This window comes from Stigmatopora nigra, chromosome 5, assembly GCF_051989575.1.
Source record: "Stigmatopora nigra isolate UIUO_SnigA chromosome 5, RoL_Snig_1.1, whole genome shotgun sequence".
NCBI lineage: Eukaryota > Metazoa > Chordata > Actinopteri > Syngnathiformes > Syngnathidae > Stigmatopora > Stigmatopora nigra.
This window is the reverse complement of record NC_135512.1, coordinates 15,135,894-15,155,856: the sequence shown is the minus strand read 5'-3', so window position 1 is coordinate 15,155,856 and position 19,963 is coordinate 15,135,894. Positions and strand designations below refer to the sequence as shown.

General features: G+C 37.3%; 1 protein-coding gene across 3 annotated transcripts in view; it reads right to left on the bottom strand.

Moving 5' to 3' along the window:
* Window positions 1-5,459: 5,459 nt before the first annotated feature.
* LOC144197120 (BMP/retinoic acid-inducible neural-specific protein 3-like) overlaps window positions 5,460-19,963 on the bottom strand; it is a 41,309-nt gene continuing 26,805 nt past the window's right edge. For all 3 annotated transcript variants that reach the window (XM_077717720.1, XM_077717722.1, XM_077717721.1), the window contains 4 exons: window positions 14,552-14,657; window positions 13,938-14,174; window positions 10,860-11,082; window positions 5,460-7,394 (listed from right to left, as the gene is read on the bottom strand). In XM_077717720.1, coding sequence (XP_077573846.1) covers window positions 6,278-7,394; window positions 10,860-11,082; window positions 13,938-14,174; window positions 14,552-14,657 — 1,683 coding nt within the window. In that variant the 3' untranslated portion in view covers window positions 5,460-6,277. The remainder of the gene's footprint in view (window positions 7,395-10,859; window positions 11,083-13,937; window positions 14,175-14,551; window positions 14,658-19,963) is intronic.

Here is a 19,963-nt window from a genome sequence, read left to right as displayed (position 1 = left end):
CATGGTACAGTCCTTTAAATTCCTGGGGGTCCACGTCACGGATAAGCTCTTATGGTCTACAAACATCACAGCAGTGGTGAAGAAGGCTCACAAACAATTCTATTTCCTTAGGGTACTTAGGAAGGACAACTTGGACACCAAGCTTCTGACAACCTTCTATAGAACCACTGTAGAGATCATCCTGGCATCACAGTGTGGTACGTCCCCGTCCTACTCGTCCTCCTTGTCGTCATTGTCGTCTTCGTCGTCTTTGCGTCATTGTCGTCATTGTTGTCATTGTTGTCTTTGTCGTCATTGTCGTCATTATCGATATTCAATATTTGGGTCCTGCTGCTCAATCTTTCTGTTTATAAATTGTACTGACGGTCGAACGATTCAAATTGTATTCCTGTGCAACGCTCACCACTTTCTCACGCGCATCAAGCTTCTATATTATTGCCACTTTCGTTTCAAATGAAATGGCTTGCCTCTTCCTTGCACCTCCGTCACTAGTAGCCCTTCACTTTTCACCAACCATATTGAATAATGGATGCACAAGATATTTAATGATGAAAATGAAAAAGGATCTTTGCGCACTGGAGATACATCACACACGCAACGTACGCATTCCAACGAACTGGGCAGAGGAAGGTGGATGCTGGGTGAGCTCTCACAGCGCCAGGTGTCGGTATTAGCGGCGTAAAGAAGCACTACCCGGAAAAAGGCGCCCAATACAAAATCGAACTTACCAACATTTTTCGACATTTTTCGCAATTTGCAGACATGTTCGTATCTACAGTTGTTTGTAACTCAAATGGTCGTAAGTAGGGGAGCGTCTGTACATGGATTTACCCCCAAAAACAAACATGATTGGAAGAAAACAAAGATTTAACGACATATTTCACTGAGCATGTGTCAGTTGAGGGAGTTCTGTTCACACTGAGTTGCCAAGATCTTTGGGATATGAAAATCTCCACAAAACAATCAGAACTAAAAGAAAATCTGAATCAGACATCCTGACATCCTGTCTTCTTGAGTCACTTCGGCAGCCCCTGGAAGATACTGTGTGATCGTATAGAAACTGTATGATGCCATTTACTTAGAAAAGAAAATACTAGTCAAAAATAGTGGGTATGTTTAAATGATCGTGAAAGAGCACTTAAAGGAGAAATTGTGAGTCTTGCATATATATATATATATATATATATATATATATATATATATATATATATATATATATATATATATATATATATATATATATATATATATATATATATATATATATATATATATATATATATATATATATATATATATATATATATATATATATATATATATATATATATATATATATATATATATATATATATATATATATATATATATATATATATATATATATATATATATATATATATATATATATATATATATATATATATATATATATATATATATATATATATATATATATATATATATATATATATATATATATATATATATATATATATATATATATATATATATATATATATATATATATATATATATATATATATATATATATATATATATATATATATATATATATATATATATATATATATATATATATATATATATATATATATATATATATATATATATACATATATACATACACACACACACATACATATATACAGTTGAGGTCAAAAGTTTACATACACTTGTGAAGAACATAATGTCATGGCTCTGGGTTTCCAGGTATTTCTACAACCCAGATTTTTCTCTGATAGAGTGATCGGAACAGATACTTCTTTGTCACAAAAAGCATTCATGAAGTTTATGACTTTATTATGGGTTAACAGAAAAAAATGATACTTTTGCTGGGTCAAAAATGTACATACAGCAACACCAATTAGCAATTTTAGGGACTTAGAAAGTTGTGTCAGATAAATTAGCTTCATAGCATGGCCTCTGAAGTTACCATCAGCAGCGTTAATATTTGGTAACATGTCCCTTGGCTATTTTCACTTCAATTAGGTGCTTTTGGTAGCCATCCACAAGCTTCTGGTAAGCTTCTGGTTGTAATCTTTGACCACTCCTCTTGGCAGAAATGGTGCGGTTCAGTTAAATTTGATGGCTTTCTGACATGGACTTGTTTCTTCAGCATAGTCCACAAGTTCTCAATGAGGTTTAAGTCAGGACTTTGGGAAAGCATAATACTATTACCACCGCATACCTGTCAACTTGTACGTTTTATACGTATTTTATACGTTTTTTTTACCATTTTAAATCATGTACGTCGTACACCGACTTTTGTACGTGGATTTTGTTTTAATTGCCAATATTTATGAAAACCGATCTCAACAAGACCGTTTTGGCTAAAATCCAGATAGTCTCGTAGGCTGGTAGCCAACGACGCTACTGTCATCGATCGTTACTATTGTCACGGTATACCAGCAAAAATTATCCTCAATCGTATGTGTTTTTTTAGCGGTGCGTACGGCAATATCGATGAAGGATGACATGCGAATGCGTAGATATCCATAGAGTAAATACCGTGGAAGCAAGCATGGAGGAGCCACATAGTAAGAAACGAGTTGCCGCGAGTAAACATGCGTCGTAATCATAATCATTTATAAGGGCAGTTAACGACAGAGGTTGACGGGTATGCCACTGTGCTTGACGTTAGGCATGGTGTACCTGGGGTTGAAGGCCTCACCTTTCCTTCTCCAAACATATTGCTGGGCATTGTGGCCAAACAGCTCAATTTTTGTTTCGTCTGACCACAGAACTTTTCCTCTTTATCTTTATTTTAAAGTGCCGCTTTTGGAACAAGGGCTTCCTTCTTGCACGGCAGGCTCTCAGTCCATGAAGATGCAAAACAAACTTGACTGTGGACACTGACACATGTATTCCAGCAGCTTCTAATTCTTGGCAGATTTTCTTTTGGTGATTCTCGGTTGAATCTCCACCAATTTTCTCTCAGCAACGGTGATAGCTTGCATTTTTTTTCCTGATTGTGGCTTTGACAAAACACTGCCATGCACTTTATACTTACAAACAATTGTTTGCTCTGTTGCTCTTGGGACCTGCAGCTGCTATGAAACGGTTCCAAGTGTCTCTCCTGACTTGTTCAAGTCAAGGATTCCCTTTTTCAGATCCACGCTGAGTTCCTTTGACTTTCCCATTGTAGCATTTTCGGGCATTTGCCCTATTTAAATGGCCTCAGAGAAGTCACAAGCTGTAGTCACTCATGATCACTCACAAGAACGTAAGAGGCCATGCTATGAAGCTCATTTCACAGACATCTTTCTAAGTCACCAAAATTACTAATTCGTGTTGCTACCTGTGTATTTTTGAGCCAGCAGATTTGATCACTTTTTCTGTGAACCCATAATAACGTCATAAAAGAACCAAACTTCATGAATGTTTTTGTGACAAAGAAGTATCTGTTCCAATCACTCTATCAGAGAAAATTTGAGTTGTATAAATAATTGGAAACTCAAGAGACCCTTGACATTATGTTCTTCACAAGTGTATGTAAACTTACGACCACAACTGTATATAGGTTGCATTTTCTAACTCAAGTGTAACAGACTAATAATGATGTTTCTCTGGTACTAAAGTGAGAGTAAAAATATGGTGTGTAAAAACTATTAGCAGTATAATGTGAATGAAAATTTGACGCGATCCCACGTCCTTTGTCATTCTCAAAAAATCTGATGGGTGGTAATTCACTTTATGGTACAGGTATGACTTATGTTCTTTAATGAAAAGAGAAGTACATGAAGTGGAGCCACAAGCAGCTTAAAATCAGTTTAGATCAAAGGTGTCCTAGTCCACAAAGAGCTACAGCGGAGGGAGGTTTTTGTTCAAACTGGTCCAACACGGACAGTTTATCTAATGAGGTTTTGTTCTGAAACAAGCAACCCCTGACTGCAATCAACTGATTACTATTCATGAATGGTTAAGATTTAAATATATGGTGTTTGATTTATGATACTATTCCAATATGATACCATATACAATTATGTACAGAACACATTTTTAAACACAACCTACAAATGTAAATGTAAAATGTTTTTTTATGCCCACAAAAACAGGTTTTTGGGTACATTTATAAAAGTAAAATGTTATTGTTTGACATTTTCCGTTTGCTTGACAGTATGGATACTTTAGAGGCCAAATAATGACACTAAAGTTTATTCAAGTAAGTTGATTAAAGAACTACTTATTTGATGCACGACTGAACATAAAATTGCCTTACCATCATGGCTGTCTAAAACGCATCTTCCCCCGATATGCCCCTTCCACTATGACCTCCTCCACATGCACACACCTGGTTTATGTTTTTCGAGAGATGTTTTGGAGCGACTAAGAGAAGATTCAATGCAATAGTTTTGCTAAGATAGCAACGCAAAATGTCTTCAATGCCTACGCTCATCCTCCATTGTTGTAGTGTGTCGTAAGTGTTGTATTGATTTTAAATAAACAAGAACATGAAACACAGCAATCTTTAGCATTACAGAGTAGGAAGTGTCTACTGACGGATATGTAATGTTTTCAAAATGAGGCAAACAATGACTTCAACTTAGCATATAAAATATATATTTATGCACATAAAACTGAATTTTGTGCTTACTATTCCATACTATATTGAATTGTGATGCATATCCAAAACTATATCAGTCAAAACATCTGTGCTTACTTACATTATACAAAATACGCAGCCTTGTGCTATACACAGTACATATTCCTTCCGGAATAGAGGATCACAAAAAAGGAACTTTTTAAACAATGGAATATGACCAATAATGATGGAAGACACATCTTGATAATGGTAAGTGAAACCTTTATAAAATATGCAATTTAAGAAACATTCATGGAATTTTCATTTATTTGAAATGTCATCCTTTAGATTGAATCTTCTTGTTTGAACGCAGCATTAAAATCTGCTGTTGAGATTCCTCACTGACGGCTCATTTGAGATGGCATACTTTAAAGTTTATCCTGAATTCACCATGCTTAATAAAATGGCAGTGTTTACATAATCCTGCAGTGTTTTCACCCTCATCTATGCCAATACACACTTAACTAATATCTATCTTTTTCGGTCATCTTGTATAAGAAGAATAACGTTTGTGTCAGAAACAGTATGTTCACAGAAAACAAGTAATTCAGTTCTTATAGGTCAGCAAACTAACTCAGTTACTTAGATGTTTAGTGAAATATGTTGTGTTCACCTTACTCGAAAAAGTCTGCAAATTAAGAATTTCAATAGTTAAGTAAGTTCGTACAGTTTCAAAATGTTACAGTGCAGCCACCGCCCCTCCCTACCATCCAAAAATAGTAATTGGCTTCTGATCTGAAAATATCTTTTGGGTATTTCAGGTATAGTATTTCTGAACAGAAACTAGGAATTAAATAAAGTAAATTTCATTATTACTGCAACAAGGTTTTCACATGTAATCATGAATCGGTCATGTTCGGAAAATGGTTTAATATTATCAAACTATTGACAAAAATAACAACAACAAAAAACAAACAAAAAACGGTGTCCCTGATGTTACACTATCTACACATCACGCATAAAAATATTTTTATTTAGTGTATGAACACATTTTATACACAATATGTTCCCCACGAATAGCAATATAAAAATAAACACCCATGTAGCATATTGTGATCAATATGTATTTTAAGCAATTCTAATATATTTCTTATATTGTATATATTCTATTCATACAAATATGTTTAAGATGTTTCCTTCTCTTAATTGGTATATTCACAGGACATCTTTAAAATAGAGCTGCCAATGAGGGTGCATGTTTAATTAAACAGTCAGGATATATCAGCAATGGATGAAGTTTGTCTTTGCTGTAAAATCTAGTCTGCAAAACAAAACAACAAAAGAACAAAACAATACAATATGCTAGTCTAAAAATATATTTGAGAGCATTACATTGTTTGATCCTCCAATCATTTGCAGCTTCTACGTATATCCATCGAAAGCAGTGAATGAGGTTAACAGAAACGTTTTTTGAGTTATTAAAAATGCACATTTGTGTTGGAGATGTATAAGTGATCAAAAAAGTCTATATTGGAAATACACATGTTTAAGTGCCAGTTTGAGAAAAAAGAATGTGAGATAGTGATAAAATTAGTGTTCCACATTTTTCAGAAAATGCACTCATGAGAGTCTTACTGACATTGAGAATGTCCCTCGAACAAAATTGCTCTCAACCATCATCAGGAGTGTGTATGATGTTTTCCATCTATGCACTCACCCCCTGTCCAATTATTAGCTACATAATTTTGTTGTTTCATATTCAATCACGTCGGGCTGCTTGGCACTGAATGTCTGCAGTGCAGCCTGGATCCTAGCAACATCTGTTGAGGATAGTTTGAGCCGATGCCGCAACAAACAAGAGAAGAGATCCAAAAGCTGAGCTCCTGGTGGTGAAAGCCTGTTTACCCGATCTCGGATCTCGAGTAGCTGCAGAAGGGCAGAATCTTGTGATCCCTGAGTATAGGGGTAGTCCAGCTGTAAAATTAAGTCCTGGATTGCATCTGGGTCAAAATGCATACTATAGCCATACACCTGTATGTTGTTTATTTTCATATAGCCAAGATTTTGTCCTGGTTCCAAGTACTCCAATGGTTCATAATATACAGTCCCATTTTCATTACTTGAAGGGCCTCTCATCCGACTCCGTAAGTAGAAGTGGACTGTCTCGAAAAATGTTTTCCACTTGTTGCCCAAAGTCAAAGTCCAATTATAACAGTCAATGGCAACCTCTAATTTATTTCTATCCCAGTCAGGGTAGCTGTTTTGGTCTGTAGGCATAATCCAACTCTCTGAATGACTCCCCCCAAATGGGTTTATATAGACAGACAATATTGGGTCCAATGTGATGTTCTTGGTAAAGCAAATCTGAAGAGAAATTCCTAAAAGCATGTGAACATGGTTTGACTTGTATTTATTACTTTTTAGAGTTAGCAGCATCCTCTTTCTCCAGGATGGATCAAACCAGTTATTTAGTCTGACATCATTGCTGACAAAGATCCCGTGGATGCTGATGCGGTTGTCTTGTTTCTGCAGTAGATAGCGTAACTCCAAGTCCTGCAGGTCTGTCTCAAAGGCAATGTAATGGTCGATGGAGTCTGGTACTTCGTTGCGACATACGCCCTGACTAAGCATATAACCCTGGTTGCACGTGGCACAACGGGAACGGTTCTCATAAGAACAGGAGCCACAGGATGTACCTTCACCCACTTTGCAAGGAATCGGACCCTGACAGTTGGGGTGCTTGAAGGGACAGGAACAGCTGCGTGTCTCCTCCAAATATGAGCCAATGTGGCTGTTTTCACTGCAGTACAGTATGGAAAGGATGTAGTTCAACCAGTAGGTCATAGTTCTGAAAAAGGAATATAAGAAAAGTAGACGTTTCCATAAAGAAATCATCTCCAATTGCAGCAGGATATAAAAGGCACCACAAAATTGTATTTATATATATATATATATATATATATATATATATATATATATATATATATATATATATATATATATATATATATATATATATATATATATATATATATATATATATATATATATATATATATATATATATATATATATATATATATATATATATATATATATATATATATATATATGTTGGGTTTATTCTTTTTTACTATTATAATAGTTATATTAATTCATTTCTTTATTAAATCATTCTCTTTCTTTTCTCTGTATTAATTCATTACTTTGTTAAATCATTCTCTTTCTGTTTTTCAAAAGTCTTGAGGTCACACCAAGTCATCTTTAACCTAGACAGCCTGTTCCAGGATGGTTATACAAACAATCCACCCAATCTGGGTCCTTGAGATTTGGTGGGCCCTTGGTGACGAGGACAGGGCTATTCGGACAATAACAAGAATATTGTTATCGTTATGTAACCGTACACTTCGGGTTTTTCTGTATGTAACGATTATATGATTATGATTATATTATATGATTCTTAGGTCAAGGAGGTTGTATAATTACTCTAATCTAAATGTTGTTAGGTCTAGTCCCTGTTTTTGTTATTAGTAAAATACTTTGATTGTTATTGTAGTCCCAGATGTTGTTTTTACTCATACGTGATGGAATGATCAACAACTCTGTAACTTGTGACCATAAGAATGGGACGAAAACGTCTATTCGAGGAGACGTTCGGAAGTTGTAAGGGACACTTGCTGTAACTCTCCCTTCCGGAGGCTTTTACCTGTTGTATCCATTTCTATTTAATTAAATGTCAATAATTGAATAAGATGTCTTCCTGCAGTTATTGATAATTACGGACGAAGGTAATTATTAATGAACCTGACAATATATATATATATATATATATATATATATATATATATATATATATATATATATAACCGCAATGCAGACAGCGTGAAAATGCAGTAATTTGAATATTAATATATTTTTGAAAATATTTAAATGCCAATAGTTCTAAAGATGTGTGGGATGTGGGCTGTATGAAATAACTTTACTTGATTATTATTTGGGGCGGCCCGGTGGCACGAGTGGTTAGCGTGTCGGCCTTACAGGTCACGTCCCACCTGTGTAGAGGTTGCTTGTTCTCCCCCAGGTGAGTTTCCCCCCCGGTACTCCGGTTTCCTCCCACATTCGAAATACATGCAGGGTAGGCTTAATGGACACCATAAATTGCTCCTAGATATGGGTGTGAGTGTGCATTGTTGTCCCTCTCCTTGTGCCCTATGATCGGTTGGCCCCGGAGACAGCTCGGATTGGTTCTAGCAGCCCCGGGACCCAAATGAGGATAATGCGGTTCAGAAAATGAGATGATTATGTTTTTTTTAATTTGGATTTGTCTAATTTTCCATGAAACATGCATTAGTTATGCATAGCTCATTGCTGTTGAGGTTGTGCACAGCGTGAGAGAGAGCCTTTTCACCATTAGGATGCACTCTGTGTCAACGGGATATGTAAACTGTCATGGATACCCATTGTCATGATAAGCAGAGAAAGTTCATTCACATGCTGCTATTTATTTATCCACACTCTTTTCGCATACTTTATTGTGTTAATCAAACAATATTTTCGTGAATTAGAAAATACACTTTCATTCATAAAATTGTGTAAAACACGAGGAGGAAGGGAGAATTTCATGTCAGCAACTATACCTTGTGTTTCTAGATGAGATCCATGGCAATTTAATGCGCTACTGGCTATATAGCCACACTGCATACAAAAATGCACTGCGCTGCATAGAATCTAATAATATTTTTAAGTATGGATGCCATGGTTTTGATCAAGTAGAAAAAAATGTATTTTTGTGTATTTAGTTATTAATTTTGATTTGTGCTGTAGAGTCTTTAGCACACTATCTGAGACTAAAATTTTCCCAACACTCGAAGTCAACAAGTTTCTCAAATTGCTTTCATTCTTCCAAAGGTCACTAGACTAAGATGAGTCGAGTAAGAACTTAATAGGACTAAAAGCCTGCCCTTACTGGCTAACCTCTAACCTACAGACAAAACAAATCAACATTAATTAATTAGCCTGAATACCTAAATGCCCAAAAGCGTGTTCGACGAATCAAGATACTATCCAATAATAAGAAGCTACCAAGGTTCAAATTCCGAATAACGGAGAAGTAGGATTTCAAAATTAGTGTTCATAAAAAAATAAAATACTGGAATAGTGAATTGAAAAGCCTTTGGACTCTAAAAAAGGAGACAGAATATCATTGAGACACATGGATGTGAAACAAACAGACTTGAACAACACTTAAGATTTAAGAGAAATAGATGAACCAACTTTCCACTGCAAGCAGTAAAATTGAACATAATCTTTGAAATGGGGCGGCCAGGTGGAGCGAGGGGTTAGACAACCAATCATGCTCAAACTCATACTTGGGGGCGATTTAAAGTGTTCAACCAGCCTACCCTGCGTGTTTTTGGCTATGTGGGAGGTAACCGGAGGACCCAAATAAAACCCACACAGGCCCATGCGAAATCCACACAATTAAGACCCACCTGGGATCGAATCCCCAAACCCACCACTGTGAGCCCGAAGCACTAACTGATCATCCATCGGGCCACCCTTTATATTCACAAATGAATTAAAATGAACAGAATAGAGACAAAACTACTTAGTCAGAATGAAAAAAAACTTCATTTATTTCACAGCTATCTTTTTGCTTGCTTCTTTATGAAACTGACCATGATAGCCTGTTCACTTCTCTCTATCTGATTTTGACTGGGGGATAGCCGTGGGGTGTGCAAGCTGGTGGGTTATGATTGGTGTTGGCTTGGTGATTATAGTGTAGCAGTGCCTGAGAAAATACATGACCTGGTTCTTTCCACCTATATGCAAAAATGTGAATTATCATAAAACTTATTTTTCTTTAGTTGATCTATATTTATATATTGTCTTTTATTCAGAAGAAATATAATAAACAAACAAACAAAACATATTTGTCCCAAATGCTGCAATTTTAATTTTACACGAGTACTCCTGGTATCCTTCTAGACAGTCTGGTAAACTAAACCTGCAATCATCAGTTGTGAGACAAACATCTGTGCGACTTAGACTATCAAAAGGCCTGATATATTATATGTAAAATTAGAATAATGCTTAGTTCAGGAAAACGTGCTGTGCAGAGAGTAGGCAGAGGAAAATAAATGAGCTGTGCCATTTTCACATTGCTTGAAAGGACTATGATGTGGCTGCAGGCTTTACATTTTTTTTGCTTATTTCTCATACTGTGGTGCTTGCTGGCACAGTCAGGGACATACACAGATTATGTCAACAGCAAGGTCAGCAGGAATGCTTCAACAATACCAGAGGATCTCACCTCTCCCTCAGTATAATGATTTTGGGCTTCACATGACACCTCTTGCTGAGGATGAAGAGCTTGTTGATGATGTGCCTAGATTTGCTCAGAAGCTGCTGAGTGTTGAGCTCCAACAGTTTATAGCGTTGATGAAATGCCGATTCCATTTTCCAGAAGTACTCGATGGTAGATGTGTTCAAAGCATATAATGTGGGAAGCCTCCGAACAAAATTCTGGAACTGGTCTGGAAGGAAGGCAGATAAATGTGAACAGTCCCTTATTATTTGTCCTTTATCCCCCATCACACACACACACACACACACACAAACACACACACACACACACACACACACACACACACACACACACACACACACACACATCTTCACTTAAATCTAAGTATATGTGGCTAATTTAATCAGACTAAATGAGAAAATCCTTTCACGCAGGCCACATGGGCAGCTCTGGGGCTAACTGGAAGTGAAAGTGTTTGATGCTTATGATAATGAAATACGGCAGAGCTAAATAAAAGTATATGTTTTTTTTCCTTTTGTGAACAGCCAAAAGCTTTTCTAGACATAATTTCTTTTTGTCAAGACAATTACTTTGACAGTGACCACAAGTGATGGAATTTCCAGTTTACTGTCAAGGTAACTGTTACTAAAAGAACATTCCACAATGTTAGATGAATAACTATCAATAAAGATATAAAATAATACTAATAATATATATTAAATATATAACAAACAAATATAAATATCAATTGTTTATTCTCATTGACATAAAACGGAGATGATAATATGACTGCTTTGGAGTGAGTAAAGGTATCTATGCATTCATTATCCCGATGGCTTAGGCTAACAAGGGTTGCAGGTAGTGCTGGAGCCAAATCAGGATACCAGGCAGGGGAAACCTGTAATTTAGAGTGTTTAACCATCCTAACCTGCATGCTTTGTGCATATGGGAGGAAACCAGAGTACCCAGAGAAAACCCACACAAGCCTGGGGACAACATGCAAACTCCACACAGTGAGGACTGACTGAGATCGAAACCGACCCCCACAACTAAGAGGCCGACGCGCTACCCACTCATCCACTGGGCAACTTTGAGTCGGGTTATTCATTCAATCATTCATTCAATTTCTGAAACGCGTATCATTTCAAAGGTCGGGGTAAGTAGGGCAGTGTTGGAACCTATCCCAGCTGACTTCGGGCCGGAGGCGAGAGAAACCCTGTATCGGTGGCTGGTCGACCACAGGGCACAAGGAGACGGACCACAGTTCACACTCACTCATACCTAGGGGCAATTTAGAGTTTCCAATCAGCCTGCCATGTATGGAATGTGGGAGGAAGCCGGAGTACCTGGAGAAAACCCAAGCAATTCCGGGAAAAACATGCAAACTGCACACAGTTGGTCCGACCTGAATTCAAACCCAGGACGCAAGAAATGTGAGTGCGAAGCGCTAACCATTCATCCGTCGGGCCGCCAAGAGTCGAGTTAAAAAATAATAAATAATGAATTACACATTTTCCCAAGTAATAATCCAGTTAATTATCACTAAAGATTATTGTAAAATTTAAACGGCATTTTGGTAAAAATACAGGTGACTAAGGAGTCAGTAAAGTTGTCCCTTTTTTGTCCTATGACCTTTTAGGTTTGTTTTCTTTTGTGCTCCATTTTCAAGATCTTTCGCTAACCCTCCTCCACAAAATCTTTCTATCCCCGTGAGAGCAGCCCGTTAGCGGGTCCACTAGAGGGCCCGTGTTGGGTTTTCTCTGGGTACTACGGTTTCCACCCACATTCCAAAAACATGCATGTTAGGCTGATTGGACACTCTAATTTGCCCCTAGGATATAAGTGTGAGTGTGAGTGTATTTTATTGTCCATCTTCATTACATTACAATACCTCACATATTGTCATAAGCTGTGGGTTGTGACCAAAAGAACATGATCCTGGATGCAAGCAGCTGAAATTAGTTTCCTCCGCACATTGTACAGACTCTTCCTTTGAGTGAGAAGCTCGGTCATCCAGGATGGGCTTGAAATAGATCTGTTGCTCCTCCATGTTGAAAGGAACAAGATTAGGAAACTGGCGCATCTGATTAGGGTGCCCTCTAGACGCCTCCCTGCTGGGGTGGTCCAGGCATGTTCCAGGAGGAGGCTAAAGGGCCAACTCAGAATGTGCTGAAGAGACCATGTCTCTTGCTGGTCTGAGCTAATGGAGTGGCTCAGGAGAAGGAAGTCTCGACCTCAGATAAGCAAAAGAAGATCTCTTTGCCATATTGACGACTTCTTTTCCCCGTAGCCTTGACTAAACAGTATATATGCATGCAATGTGGTCATGGTGGGTGACCCAAAGTCTTCAGAAAAAGAGCAATTAGAATAATCTGGTAGAAAAAGGTCAATATATATCACAAAACAACCCAAAAATCATTTGTTAAAAATATTGTTCTGCCTTAGATTTATGGTTTGTAGAAATCCCACCTCTGCCAGCAGAAATGACATTTTATGGCCCAGATGAAACATAACATAGTACACCAATTCAGGGTGTACCCCTCCTCTGGCCCGGTTCCAGCATCCCGCACAACCCTAATGAGAATAAAGTGGTTCAGAAAAGGAGTTTGGAGAGACCATAGAGACCTCCTCCCCAAGTGAAATATTCAAAAGTGGGTGAATTGTTAAATTTAGGAAATTGCCATTTTATTGTTTGTAACCTTTATATTCGTCCATGACTTTTCTGACCCGCTCACAAAAGCTGTGGTGGGACAGAGGGAGACACCTTGAATTTGTGGTCAGCAATTCAAAGGGTACGAGGAGACTATTTACACTCATGTTCAACCACCCTAGAATGCATGATTTTGGAACGTGGAAGGAAAACGGAGTACCTGGAGAAAACCCACGGAAGCAAGGGGGGAAAATGCGAACTGTGAGACCGATGCGCTAACAACTCAACCGCCAGGCCGCCCTTGTACATTAACACACACATTGATTCATTATTCAATATTGTATTCATTTACTTAATTAATAAGCTCTGGTCTTCCATACTTATGGGGTTAGTAATACGTTTCGTACAAAGAATGTGAAACTGTAAACACTGACCTGACTCTTCAAACTCTTGGTTTGCTGTGTTCCAAGAATCTTGAATTTGGAGCAAACCTGCTTCCATAGACTTCAAATCCAACTCAGGGCAATTACAATATGGGTAGTCTGCAGCACATTGGCACCAGCAGTCATTGTCCTGGCACACAAATTGCCCCTCCTCATTACATCCAATGTAGCTGAGCGCTGCCTGCACAAACTTCTCCTGCAGATATTCTGGTAGTATGGTGTGGAGGCCTGAGTCATAAAAAAAACATAAGGTGATTTAGAGTTTTAACCAATAATGTTAGTGAAGTATGTTTGATTGTCTATCTGTAAATCACTCAAGACCACACACTAACACGCTCTCATGTTTTTCACATATGTGGTTATTATAACATAATATATGCTGAATGAAAGTTTCATTTTTTCCAAATAGTTTTGCTGCTTGCTTTTGGATTATCAGTCATTAAACATCAAAGATCATCAAATATTTTGTTTAAAATAAAGAGACCTAGAATGACTGAACCTAGATGTATTCTGACACTTTTGGGCTGTACTTATGAGTTTGTCGGAAAAGACATATCTAGACAATTTCATCAGAAATTGTGGGAGGTAAATTATGAATGGCCAACCTTTCAAATGGACCTTGTTTTCGGGACTCTGAACCAAAACGGAACTGACAGAGTCGAGGTTGTCATAGTTACTGCATCCAAGTGGGCCTGTCCTTGTTTCAGTCACCTAAAAGAGTGATCAGAAGTTTAAATGATAAATGAGATACGGGTGGTTAAGCACGTCGCCCTCACAGTCCTGGAGTCCTGGCTTTGATCCCTCGTCGGTCTTCCTGTGTAGAGTTTGCATGTTCTCCCTGCGCTTGTGTGGGTTTTTTTCTGGGTACTGTGGTTTCCTCCCACATTCCAAGAGCATGCATGGTAGGCTTGTTGAACGCTCTAAATTCCCCCTAAGTATGAAGTATGAGCGTGAATGGTCTCCTCGTACCCACCAATTCGGAGAGTCCCCTCCCCCGCTGCGACCCTTGTGAGGATAAGCTTCTCAGAAAATGAATGATTAATTGATATTCCACACTGCAAGAGTGATGTTTCCATTTTTTTTATTCCTCTGGACTGGACCAGAGGAGATTGCAGATAGCTTATTAAAATTCACTTATTAATTTTTCACCTGAAAATGTCATCTCTCTGTTGCAGGTATTGATGGTGTGAAAGCCTAAGAAAAGTACCCCTGTTATGAACGTGCATCAAAAGCCTAGATGTGTCACTGAATTGTTTCATGTAGAAAACAATTAACTGATCAACATTCACGAGCTGTTTGATTAAACGATTTCAATCCAAAACTGATTTTTTTTTAAAATGTATGAATTGGTACCTTCGATTCTCAAAAACCTGACCATTTATTGTCTAAGCCACCTTAGAATCATTTGCATTTCCTTCCTCTCCGTACACCTAAAAGTGCCTGTTTAAAAATGTTTGCATCCCTTTCATTGGCTTTATTTCCTTTTTACTACTAATTATGTACTTGTCAAGGGAAGAAGTATACTGGACCTTCCAGGTCGGGGAAATTTATTTATATAGTAGCACAATTAGGCACAATGTAACATAAAGTGATATGGATCGAATAAAAGTCAGAGGACAGAATTAAAAATAAAAATTACCATAATATAAATTAAATAGAGAGATACATCAATGCATAAAAAGCACTTCATTGTGAATTTAAACAGTAAGGGCAGTTAGTAATACGCTGAGGAAAACAAAATAGTTTTTAGGGGATTTTTGGATCAAAAGGCCTTATGCAAATGTATGCCAGTCAAGCAAAAAAGGATGTGCTCACAGTGAGTGTCGCAGCTGAGTGTTCAGTATACACCATAACACTGTGTACTTACTGTGTATAGTAGTAGTACACAGCAATAGTGCGGATGTGTTTAAACGAGCACACTAAGGGACATTGTTATGTCAAATAAGCTGAAAATAACAAGATCAGGTGGAGTGAGAACTGGGAGTATGGTAGTATCTAATAGCTAGTAGTTTGTGTGCCACACACTAACACCTTTAACTTTAACCTCAACACCGTGACCTATCTGCTACAAAAACCTATTTTTGTCAGAGTCTGGGTGAAGTGTTCAATGCACCAATGATCCGATTTCAACGATAGTCCCAATTTATTTGTGTGTAATGGACAAAACATTTCTACACAAACCTCATTTTGATATCTTTTGGAAATGTGCGTGTTCTCACTTCAGGCTATGACGACTGAGTAGAGCCAAACAATATATGTGTATACCACTATACCCAATCAATTCTGAAAAACAAAAACAAAAGGGGTGGATGAATGAATGGACTTTAAGGTAGTAGTAGGTAGTATTTTTAGTATTTTTTAGGTGATTACAGAGAATAAGGTTGTGTCCATTTTTTACGGAGGGGCGCGTTAAATAAATTCATACCAACAATCAGTCAGAGGGTTCTATTTGATACTGTGTACATATTTCTCTATCAATCACTTATGAAAATAGAATCAACAATGTTTGATTCAATGGGGGAAACTTGGGGAAAAATAAGATTTTAATCAACATCTCAATTACTGAGTTTAATATAAGGTGCTTGCTTGACTCGTACAGTTCTTCTTTTAATTTATTTCTTAATTTTTGATTCACTTTTAAACAATAATACATTTCAAAATTCATGATTCTATCAATTAAATGAAGACTCCCACAACACTCATGCAGCCCCCTATACTATGGACACAGTCACCATAACAGCCGCTTCGTGGTGTTGACGTTCACTCGGCCCACTTTGGTGCGGGCAGGACTGGGCTTGATTCCCGCTGGTAGGTTTGTCTCTCTGTGTGTCCTATGGTTGATTGGCGACCAGTCCAGGGGTTAGTCGTTTGAAGTCTGCTGGGTTAGGCACCAGCAACCTCCACAACCCTTTCGAGGAGGCGTGGTATGGAAGATGAATGAACGAGTGAACTACCATCATTATGTTTTATTGTAAGTATAAGGCATAATGTGCTTCTCTGGGTACTCCTGACCTTCTAAACACGAGACAGCATTGGAGCCATCAATTCCAAAGAGATTGATATTCATCTCATTGCTACAAAGAATATAGTTCCACTTTAATTAATAAATTTTATTATTGATCCAACTGCAGAGAATTTGCATGGAAATGTTTCTCTTGGATTTCTCATGTGACCTGTTAGCGAGTTAACTTTCTTGGAGGTGATTGTCTTTCCACCTCTTTTAAATATATGCCCCACTTTTGTTATTTTGTTGTTTAATAAAAAGAAAGATGGCTTATATCCTTGTTGCCCTCACCCTTTCCTAAAAGTTAGTATCTTTCTGAGATCTAAAGGCGTTTATAGTCCATATTATGGCCACACCTGACAGCAGGACGTGTTGAAGGGTTTCCTCAATAGCCCCATCGCTTTTATAGTCACCTATCATCTCGACACCTATGTATTAAATTCATCTGTGGTTGAAATCCTGTTGGGGAGAATTATGTTTTCTTTTTTTCTGAAAATCTTTCATGGAGTGTATGTATTCCTTTCTAAACCATGTTCTTTACATATATACAGGGTGTCCCAAAAATATATATATATTTTAAGATAATTGTAAATGTGGTGTTTAATTAGCATTTTATTATTTTTCAAAGGTGTAAGAATATTTCCAAGTATCATTTATTTTCTTTTCGCGGATTTTGACTACTTCATTTTAAATAATTGTAAATAGCCAATAAATATCATTTTTTGCGTTTTTTTTGGATGGTGTTTATCATCAAGAGGATTAATTGGACCATTCTTTTTTGACTCAACTGTAACCACTCCCCTTTACTTGAACTTGCTGCAACAATCTGTTATGCCATGCATTAGAGACAATTTTGAAGATGAGGAGGTCTATCTTCAGCAAGATGGTGCACCCCCACATTACCATCGCGATGTTAGGTCCTTTCTTGATGAGGTTTTGCCAAACAGATGGATTGGACGAAGAGGTTTTGTTGAATATCCTCCCAATTCACCTGACCTCACACCACTTGATTTTTTCATATGGGGATACCTAAAAGACAAAGTTTATGCTACAAAACCCACAACAATTGCTGAATTAAGAGATGCCATTGAGCATGAATGCACCCAAATACCAAGAGACTTGTTTCATAATGTGTGCGATTCTATTGTTTGGCGTTGTCAGCAGTGCCTGGATCTAAGTGGGCGCCAGTTTGAGAACAAGGAGTGAAAAAACTGAAAAAGGATACTTGATATTGAAATATTAAGTAAATATTCTCACACTTTCGAAATGGTAAAATTCAGATTAAACACTGTTTACAATTATTTTTAGTGTGCATTCATTTTTTTGGGAGACCCTGTACAACTCAAAAAGTCCTAAAATTAATATTTGCATGTCGTTAGTACATTTTGTTACTGGCTTTGCAATGTCAAGATTTATTTATTTGGTTTGGAATTACTATGGGCTATTAGTTGGGTTTGAAATGTGTTCAGTCAGACTACTTTATTATGCCCGAAGATATTTTACAGTTGCGATATAACCCAAAGACAATTTTGAGGCACCTACTTCCCCCAAAAAACCTTCATTCATCCATTTGCCGTAATGCTTATATTCATGGGGGTTGCTGGAATATATCGCAGTCAACAGTGGTTGGCCACCAATTTAGGCCACAATTAAATATTGTGGCCTAAATTGGTGGCCAGCCAATCGCAGGGCACAAGGAGACGCGCAACCAATCCACTTCACATGCAAAAGTGTTCAACGAGCCTACCCTGAATGTTTTTGGGATGTGGGAATACCAAAAGAAAACCCCTACAAGCCCAGGTAGGACAGGCAAACATAATGCAGGAATCCCATCCGGCATTGAACACTCAATCTCAGAACTGTGAGGCGGACATGCTAACCACTTGTTTTACAGGCTCGCCCCCAAAAAGAAAGTAGATAATATTCTTACGAATATTTGCATTGCACATTTATATTCCATTGTGACATGATACTAATCCACATAAAAATAATAATCATCATGTTTCCACTCGGAGATACTGCCTGGTGAGGTTGGTAGGCAATTTCTAGAGGAAAATATATGGTACTCAAAGTAAACGATAATAAATAATAATTCGTCTTATAAAGACTGTTGGAAACTGCCCTAAATGTCCATTAGGACCCAGGGTGTTCGCTGTCCTAATTATACCGTCTTATAATTAAGGTTATTGTGTTCAATATCATGTCACCCCTAACTGTTTAATTGCCTCAAGACATATATCATTATAATGAGACCGTAAGGTGCAAAATATTCAAAGGATCATCAAGGGCGGTGATGTGTGATTTAAAGATAAAAAATAATGGAATAAATACCCAGTGTCTCCTAACATACACCTCACTCAGTAACATGAGATTTTTCAAGGAATACATCCCAAATAATTTTCTTTTTCTCGTCATCCACCTCTTCTGATTGACGTTAACGATTACTTTGGCCTCCCTTTCCTTTCCTCTCTCATGTACGCATGCTGCCGGCAGTTACTTCCGCCTTTCCTTTAGATATTGGTAGCATGTAAGTCAGTCAAACAGAGAGCTCGTCAAAGTCAGCTAGCGACATCCACAGATTTTTTATTTATGTGCACACATTTCTTTTTCCTTTTCACGTTGCAATTTTTGGAAGTGACAGGGGGATTGACATGTGTGCGCAAAGATCCATCAAATATTGGATACAATGCTCTGAGTTAACAAGGTAAAATATGTTAGAAAACAACCACAGATTTTAGACGTAAATGAGACATTACGACTCCTCATCATTCCACGTTGAATCCGACTCACGTTAGCTAACATACTTTGGTACGTACCAGAGTTTGATGGTTTGTATTCACACTAGCCAAAATGCTGCCCACCACAAAGCTATATTAAGTTTGCTCAAGACTAAACAGGGTAGGTGTGAATACACCCTTAGAGTTTTAAGTAAGCTTGATTGCCATGTAAAATGACTATTTGGATAGAACTTTGAAATGGATTGGCATATTAGATCATTGGTGTGCAAACAATT